Consider the following 9,941-nt stretch of genomic DNA (forward strand, 5'->3'; position numbering starts at 1 on the left):
GGCGCGTTAAGGTGACATTGAGAACCCGAGTTACCACCGCGTGCACAAGTTATTCTCGTCATGTCAACATTGTGCGCCTCCAGTCACTCCCCCTCTTCCTCACCTCCCCTCGCCTTTCCCCTTCCTTTATTCTCCTCCCGCGTGCCCCCCCCCCCCCCCGCCTTCACTTCTCCCACTCATCCGTGCATCTTTCTCCTTCCCCTCGCCCAGCCACCCTCCCTCTCGTCATCCGGCCTCGCCCCCCCCCCCGAAGCCCTTTCCCAGCATTCTTTGATAACACTCCTAGCTTCTCACTCGACTTCCCTTCCCTTTGGCTTCGGCCTCCTTGCCCTTCCCACCAGCCGCTCTTCTTTGCCGTTCACTTCGTTCTCTCGCGATGTTCTTTATCTTCTCTCCCTCTCCTTCCTTTTGCATCTCTGGCTCTCCTACATTCTTGCGATTCACTGGCGAAGTTGATGCCGAAAATGGGACGCTAACAAATCGACATAAAACGATAACGATGCAATCACTCTACAAATAATCGCTATGTTACCAAGTCGAGGCGACAAGTGCCTATTTGTCAGCGCATACATTATGCACGAATATCTAAGAGCGAGCGATTAGAACACGTGTGAAATCACTTTCTAGACTTTTATATCCTTACGCAATCTTAATATCAAAAAGGGCGTTGAATGTACCGAACAATTTCTAGCGAAATGTAAAACGAGAGAACTTTTCGTGAATTTAAGGTACAATAATACCGAGATGAAAAACCTATACAGTCTAATTCAATATCACAAGATTGGGGCGACACATTCCATTAATAGTTTGATCTGAAGTCGAAGACCAGGAACCTCGCTAATGAAACCGGATGAAATGCCATAAAAGTGGAATGATTCCCTCTCCGGGAGGAAAGGACGTCTACAGAGTTTCACGATCATAATAGCGGCGCAAAACGGAGATAGGATCATGCAGGGAAATGGTCTTCCGCCTGAAGGACTTGGCGCGAGGGAGGCAGGAGGGAAGAGGGGGCAGGCAGCACGTGGCTGTAGGTAAACAAAGCCATACAGGTGCCCCGCCCGCCCACAAGGGGAAGCACCAAAACGGCGGTACGGAAGAAGGGGTTCATAACGAGGGGACGAGGAGGGGCGGGCTGCAGACTGGGGACATTGCCCTGAGTGAATGGAAACGGGGTGATTGATGGTTGATGTGTGATGTGTATTTGTAAATACATAATACATCTATCTATCCCTCCCTCCCTCCCTCCCTCTCCCCATGCATACAAACATATGCATATACATAATAAAAACACGCACACAGAGGGAGATATGGAAGGAAAGGAAGGGGAAGAAGGAGAAGAGGAGTGAGAGTGTGAGTGAGAGTGAGAGTGAGAGAGAGGGTGGGGGGGGAGGGAGGGAGGGAGGGAGGGGGGAGAGAGAGAGAGAGAGAGAGAGAGAGAGAGAGAGAGGAGAGAGAGAGAGAGAGAGAGGGGGAGAGAGAGAGAGAGAGAGGGAGGGGAGGGAGAGAGAGGAGAGAGAGAGAGAGAGAGAGAGAGAGAGAGGAGAGAGGAGAGGAGAGAGAGAGGAGAGAGAGAGGAGAGAGGAGAGGAGAGGAGAGGAGAGGAGAGAGGAGAGGAGAGAGAGGAGGAGAGGAGAGAGAGGAGGAGAGGAGAGAGAGGAGAGAGAGGAGAGAGAGAGAGAGAGAGAGAGAGAGAGGAGAGAGAGAGAGAGAGAGGAGGAGAGAGAGGGAGGAGAGAGAGAGGAGGAGAGGAGAGAGAGAGAGAGAGGAGAGAGGAGAGGAGAGAGAGAGGAGGAGAGGAAAGAGAGAGAGAGAGAGGAGGAGAGAGAGAAGAGAGAGAGAGAGAGAGGAGAGGGAGAGAGAGAGGAGAGGAGGGAGGAGGAGAAGAGAGAGGAGAGGAACGTAGGAAGGAGAGAGGGAGGCGGGGGGAGGGTAGGATCGGGCGGAAGTGGATGGAGTTCCCGTTACTGAAGGATAGGATAGACTAAGCACGAGGGTGAGAGAGGGGGGATCGAAGAATACTGTGGCCCAGGATGCTAACTGCCTGGGCATCCTAGTTTTTTACCCCCGAAATCCTTCATACACGTCATGTAATACACTGAGACAGGGATCTACATAAACATGGTTCCGTCCAGACTTTGCTAGATCTACACCTGAATGCAGCAACATTAACACACACACACACACACACACACACACACACACACACACACACACACACACACACACACACACACACACACACACACACACACACACACAGGATGCAAATGAACCAACCCGGGTGTCAAGACCAAGGTACAACACTTGTACATGCGGCCTGCAGCCCATTTGCTGCTCCAGCCATATTTTGCGTTTGACATGATCTAACTGCCATCTGGTTTTAGAAGAATATTGTTTACATTATTTTCGTAGGTTTGTGGATGAAATCAATATTATTTCTGTCTGTAACGCGCATGTTTAAACAATTCATAAATATGTCCTTTGATCTCTTACATATAACACTGCATGTGTTCACTTTAAGTTTGAACTATATTGTATATTTAAGAACTTTGCAAGAGTAAACAAAATTCACATTTTTCTTATACTACATTACTCCCTTAAAAGGCGATCAATGACTGCTCACAGTTATGTTCTGTGGCCCGCTGTAGACGACGAATTTTGAGCTGAACGCAGCTCAGCGAGGTTTGAGTCAACTACATTTGCCTCCGCCGTTGTTGCTTTTCCTCTTGGGAGATCGGGAAACTTACCTAAAAGCGACGACCATTTCTAAATAGTGAGCCTCGTATTTAACAAACAATGCATAAGGTAATAATACTAATACTAATACTTATACTAATAATCACGATAATAATAATAAAGCTGTAAAAGCACTTTAATTCGTCTAATCCATCTGCCAAATGGAGGCAGAGCCAACATGTACCGTATGCAATATTACTCTTTAACACTAACGGATTTTGACTGTGAGCATTCCCGTACCTTGATAAAGGTGCCGGGATCTCCATCTTCCCACAGTCGGATCTCAGTGTGAAGTGGTAAGCGTATGCCCTGGCACCACTAACAGTGAAATATTCAAGTCATACGTGAAACTTTTTGGCTCAAAACAAACATCATCTACGGGCGAGCTTAAGGGCATTCATAATTTCCATAGAATCTTTTATAAAATGGTTCTGTCAATTTAGTAAAACTACTTCTGCTTCTATAGTAACACAAACATAAACAAAGACATCCAGTGATGCAAGACCTACCCGACTCAGGTGCTCCCTCGTCCTGTGTTTAGGCTTGGGCCCTCGCCTGGCCCCGCCTCCGGCCTCTCGTTGGCTGCAAGGGAGAGACACACATTAGTAACTTGTTGATAACTGAAAGCAGTTCATTCGGACAACTGAAACAAATAATCAGCAACACATGCAACAACCATGGACCCATGTGTGAACATGCATAATTAAATAAATAAATAAAAAACTTATAATTCAGAGAAAATCGCTTCCCCGTGAAAGCCAGTCTCGGTATTCGGTTCCTGACCCCCTCCCATCCCAACCCCCTCACACCGAGAGTCGCGGCAGGAACCCCGAAGGCCCCGTTATCATCGGGCGAGCCCAGTAACAGCACCTCCCCCCCCACCCCGCCCCTCGCCATGACAAAGGCCATCCATCCCACCAAGGCCTCCACGATAACCTCGATCCATATAATTATATCTCCGCCACACTCTTCGGCACTCCTCCTTCCTGACCTCAATTCGAGGGCCACCAGATTTCTCCGCGGTGTCTCCACTCCAGAGAAACGCACATACCGGTAATGTGGAGCGTGTACTTAACGCGAGAGTTTTACCGGGCTCCGTCCTATCCAGGCGCTTTGAAAGGGGCGTCGCCACTCCTCTCTTCTCAATCAAGTTGGCAAGTAGGCCTCCCTTAAGGAACAATGTCCTCTCCTTTTTGCGAACCAACCCGCCATGGGGGTTCCATTAGCAATAACGGGCAAGAACGATGAGCCTATCTAATTACACGTAATCGCCGCGCAGGAAGGGCAATTACGCCGTGCCCCAGCAAGGCCATTAAACCCACTTCTTGGCACTTGAGCGAGCGTCGGCATTGCCTTTCCTCCGGCCTGCGCACCGGGACTATCCTGGCGCACCGTGCAGAGCTTTGCTTTCATTCGTCTGATTTCTAAGCAAGGCTTAAATGATTACGTTCTTTGCCGGACTCGGATTCCCAACTGATGTATGTTACGAACGTCGCACATCTTTTTAATAATGGCTAATGGTAAATAGCATTCTTGAGCACTCTGTCCCTCGCGAATTCACCGAAAGCATTCATTCATTTAGCCTTTGTAGTCAACCTTGTCGAGCTCTGCCAATTGGAGAGACAAGTCAAATGCAAACTGAAGGTACCACTGAAAACTGATAGGAGAAAGTGGATGGACGAGAGGCGGGGAAAAGGAGAATATATAATATGGAATGGATGAAAGAAATCCAAAGTCTCTCTCTTTCTCTCTCTCTCTCTCTTGTATTTTACCCAGCTTATAGTCAAACTAATAATGCGAAGAATAATCTGAATACATTAACTTAAGTTTCTAATAAGCTCCTCACAATTCATCACAACCGTCTAACAATTTGCCTTTTTCGACAGCTCATAAAGAGTATATGTCTAAAATGCGGAGGAGTGTCTCGATCTTACTACTGTAGCATAAACCGGGAATTTTCCCTGAAATCGACTTCAACTTCCCGAGTCGCATCGCATTTCGCATATTCTTTGAGTCGGCCGCGTCCACTCGCAACCCGCTCGAGACTTCGGTAATTGACGCACCGTTAGCGCAACCAGCGAGGCGAGCGCGACCGCCCCGGCATTAGTCTTCCTTCAAGTCCGCACGAAAGACGGCGCCGAGAGCTAGAGACTGCAACTGGAGGCGACAGCCCCTCTAGCGTATTCCTTCCAGCAGCGAGTTTCGGACATGACAGCGCCGCGTTATCCTGTCGGATCTCACAGACAAGGGATCAAATACGGAAATCGAGATAAAAACGGAAATAAATCACGGAGCCGCTTTGTTTAACTACCGTCCATTTCGCCTTACCTCCCATGTGAATCCTTGCGTCCTCCTTCCCGCTCCCTGCTTACCCTTTCGCTCTCGTTTAGTGTTTAAATACAAACGTTTTCTTTACTTATTCTCATCTATTTATTCATCTATTTTCATTTACTTGTTTAGGAAAACTTAGAAGGTAATTCCTACTCTCTCAACCACGCGACCTCGCTGTCTCTTCCCTCGATCACCATGCACCGCCCGTCCTCTTCCCGCCCACATTCCCACGCCCACGCCTGCCTCTCGTGTGACACGCTGGTGCGTGTGGTCACGCCAATTATATAAACATCTCTTTCTCGAGTCAAGTGTTTTTTAAGGATTTTCTGCGGTTAAGGGCAACGTGTAATGAGTGGAACCAACAGCCCGTGCGGAACTCGGTCAATTAACTGTTCGCATGTCGGGGTTTCCGCACTACACGTGGGCGGCGTTCGCTTAAAGAGCACTGCCTTCTACGCTCATCTGCAGCCATATCATATCGAAAAGACAAAACCCTATTACGGCACGGCGTATTCTGTGAAAGTGCACGTAAAGATCTTGTAACCGCCCGTCCTCTTCGTCCTAACAGCACCAACCTGGCTCAGCAAACGCACGCCGACACACATTGTCGCCCCGCCCATCACCTGAGCATCTCCTCCACAGGCTTCGGGCGCCCCACCCTCGTGGGCCAATATTTACAAGGGACAGCAAGTACACGTGGCTACCGCCCACACTCTCCCCGGACTTTTCCGAGTCACGAAACCAAGTCCTGCCGCGGTTTTACAACGAAATGAGTTGTTCTAACGTGAGGACATGCCAACCAAGTCCAGAAGCTACATTCGTATCCCGACTCTAGTCGGCGCTTCGAACTAAGCCTACTGACCCTATACTTAGAGGATTCGAAGACATTCAGACTATATTTGCTGCCCCTTCCTGTTTTCGGAAACGCCTGTTTTCGGAAACGCTCAAGTCTGTTTTCCATCTGTTTCTGGATGTCTATTTCAAAAGCAACGCAACGCAATCGGGGAGAATGGGAATGGAGGTCATTCTGACTTTTCAAGCATGGAGCTGTGTACTGTCTTGGTGATACTACAAAAGGTTAAACCGAGACGATTAAAAACTTTTTAAAAATCAGTGGCAATTCTATAGCGTATCGCTATGCTTGCAAGCGTAGTTCTAACAGTGATGCTGCGCATGCATAAGGCCAAGGCCAACTCCTGACCAATCAATGAGTCTGGAAACAGTGCTCGGTCAATGTGTTTAGTGACTGGATACATGCAAATATGTGTACAAACAAAGAGGGGAATATGAGAAAGACCAGGAGAGGAGAGAGAGAGCGGAAAGAGGAAAATCAATGGAGCTGATGCCGCACGAGTAGCTTGGAGAGGCAGATAAGCTAAACACTCTTTCGAGTTCCGTGGCCGCGAAAGGCATCCGCATGAGCGAGACGGGCGCGGCTTAACGATATTCCAGAAGAAAAATCGAAGCGGCGTCATGACCGGATAGCAGGCAGCCCCCAACGCCAGAGGGCGGGCCTCGAGCAAGCAAGTGTCCCAAGCGTTTGCATGGACCAGCGAAGAGACGATCTGGTCCAACCAGCGGGGTGGGTTTCTCTCCCTGCCTTCATGACTGCAAACCCACAACGGGTTCGCGCCCGAAACTGGCAGGGATCGTTACAAGGGCTGATGCAAAGAAAACCCTTGGGTTGGACTACACACATAGACAAGATCATAACTCGACTACAACCATGCATGTAAATCGATCAATCTACAAATAAGTCCATGCAGTTATCAATTTCTTTTCTCATTTATTCAGCGGAAAATATATAAACAGAAAATGAAACGACACGAACGAAAAATCAATGAAGCGTATGGTTATACAATAATAAATGATACATGTGGTGCTATTTTAATTAAGAAAATTTATAAAATGCAAAAAGAACCAAATTTATCTCATCCCATTCACTAACGCAGAAGTCCTTTTTTAAGCTCAAACGACAGAAATACATGCAAATAGGTCCTATAGCAACTCGAGAATCCCAAGTGGACCCCCTCGCAAGCGAAGGAAGACCTGCTCGCCCGCAAGCAAAGGACTAGATCTCGACCGAAACGCTGAGTTGCTTCCGGCCGCGCAACCTCCAGTCCTCCACCCGCCCATTGCGAAACCATTAAAACGCCGGGATTATCAAATACCCAATTTATTCCCGACAAACCTGGCAGTTATATCTACTAATGGCTTGTTTCATCCCATCACGGATGAGTAAAAGCGAAGTCTCTGCATGAGAATTAAGGACCGATGAAAGTACACGCTGCTGCTGATGTAACATTATGATTAATCACTGAAATGGGAGAGCGAGGGGAGGGGAGGGGAGGGGAGGGGAGGCGTATGTGTGTTTGTGTCAGGGAAGGGAGGAGGGAGAGGGGGGAAGGAGAGGGAGAAAGGAGAGGAAGGAGAGGGAAAGGGAGAGGAGGAAGGAGAGGGAAAGGGAGAGGGAGGAAGGAGAGGGAAAGGGAGAGGGAGGAAGGAGAGGGAAAGGGAGAGGGAGGAAGGAGAGGGAAAGGGAGAGGGAGGAAGGAGAGGGAAAGGGAGAGGGAGGAAGGAGAGGGAAAGGGAGAGGGAGGAAGGAGAGGGAAAGGGAGAGGGAGGAAGGAGAGGGAAAGGGCTAGGGAGGAAGGAGAGGGAAAGAAAGAGGGAGGAAGGAGAGGGAAAGGGAGAGAGAGCGTGGAGCGGGGGTTGGAAAGTAGAGAGAGGTTGATAGGCGGAGGGCAGGTGAGAAGAGAGGGAAAGGTGCAAGGTAGAAAAGAAGTGCAAGAGAGATACGGAAAACAAGAGAAGAGGAGGAGAATGGGGATAGATACGTACATCATATATTTATACATTTATATATAAATAAACATATATATATAATACATATATACATAAATATAATATATGTATATGTAAATATATGTATATATACATACACATATGTATATATATATATATATATATATATATATATATATATATATATATAGAGAGAGAGAGAGAGAGAGAGAGAGAGAGAGAGAGAGAGAGAGAGAGAGAGAGAGAGCAGAACCATAAAAAGATGTGAAAGGGGAAGGGTTTCCCAATTCTTCCTTATCTACGGCAAAGCTAATCAATGAACGAGCGATAAGCACCTTCCCGAGAGATCCGTCATCATCAATTCGTACTACTCTTGACAGAGCGAACTACTCGTGTTGCTCTTCGTTGCGCTGCGCCAGGCCAAGCGGCTGGCCGTGGAGCGCTGGCTGTTGCACGCCGACTGCCTGTGCGAGTCGCACCTTCACAACAACCAATCGATTCCTGGCGGCTTCTGCATCCACCGTCAAGAGGGACAACCTCAGCTGCACGGACCTTCGCTTCGGCCGAATGCGCTCAGGTCTGACGGGGGGGGGGGTCAGTCGTAACGCAGTGTGCAGAGCGTGCAAAAGCGCCGCCCCTTCAGATGCGAGGCAGACCACGAGGCTACACTCCCGACACGCGTTATCGATGCGGGGGCGGCTCGCGCTGGCCAGAGAACCACGTGGATCGGTCGCTTGCAAATCCTTTTAAAGTTCAGCCTCCGTTTGCACTCGGCCGGGTGGCGAGTGCGGGCGGTGGGGAGTGTGGGCAGGTGAGGCGCGAAGGGGCCCGCGATCCCCAACACCCGGTGACGTCATCGATTATTCGCTGAGGAAAACGCAATCGGGGGCGTCTCGTGCCGCACGTGCCGCACGTGCCGCAGGGCGAACTCTGGCCAAGATGAAGGGGCCAACTTATTGATCCAAACGACGCAACTTTCGGCGTATGTGTCAGCAGCGCCAAGCTCGCCCGATCAAATTTTCTTCGCGATGCCGCAGTGACAGACAGGCTACGTCCTTATGCTACTCGCGGCTCTTAATGTCAATTACTCGACGTCGTGGATTGTGTGTTACGTAAGTGAGTGAGTGAGTGAGTGAGTGAGTGAGTGAGTGCATATATAAATATATAAATCATATTTACTTGTATATCCATACCAAGATGTAAGTTTGCATCTGTGTGTATACATATACATACACACGCACACACACAAACACACACACACACACACATATATATATATATATATATACAAATACACATACAAGTACATGTATACACATAAATATAAATACATATACATATACATATTTATATATATATACATAATCATATATATATACATATATATACATACATTTACATATTTAAATATACATATATATAATTACATATATACATATATATATCAACATATATACATATACATAATTATATAATATATACATGCATATATACACACAATTATATAATATATATGTATATATATACATATTCACATATACATACATACATACATACATTTATCTGTATCTATATATATAGATATATATATGTATATATATTAATTTAAATATATATATTTACATATACACATTTGAATATTAATTATATATATATACACAAATATAAGAAAATATATATATATACATACATATACATTTATAAATATATATACATAAATGTATACATATATATATACATAATTATATAAATACATATATATATACATATATATATGTATAATATATACAAATATATATAAATATATATATATATACAAATATATATAAATATATACATATATATATACAAATATATATAAATATATACATACATATATATATAAATATATACATACAAATATATATAAATATATACATACATATATGTAAATATATAAATACATATATATAAATACATACATACATATATATATATATATATATATATATATATATATTAATCACAAAAAACACAGTAACGTGCACATAACATAATTAATAACACTCCCACTAAAAGAAAGGAAAAAC

At 45.9% G+C, this 9,941-nt stretch overlaps 1 protein-coding gene across 1 annotated transcript in view; it reads right to left on the bottom strand.

Moving 5' to 3' along the window:
- Positions 1–3,064: 3,064 nt before the first annotated feature.
- The window catches only part of LOC122245363 (chromobox protein homolog 8-like), a 25,111-nt gene continuing 18,234 nt past the window's right edge, over positions 3,065–9,941 (bottom strand). The window contains exon 4 of the mRNA XM_086553454.1: positions 3,065–3,318. Within this exon, the coding sequence (XP_086409580.1) occupies positions 3,171–3,318 (148 nt within the window). The 3' untranslated portion in view covers positions 3,065–3,170. The remainder of the gene's footprint in view (positions 3,319–9,941) is intronic.

This window comes from Penaeus japonicus, unplaced genomic scaffold (assembly GCF_977035675.1).
Source record: "Penaeus japonicus unplaced genomic scaffold, GWHDUDI00000001_assembly GWHDUDI00000028, whole genome shotgun sequence".
In the NCBI taxonomy this organism is placed as follows: domain Eukaryota; kingdom Metazoa; phylum Arthropoda; class Malacostraca; order Decapoda; family Penaeidae; genus Penaeus; species Penaeus japonicus.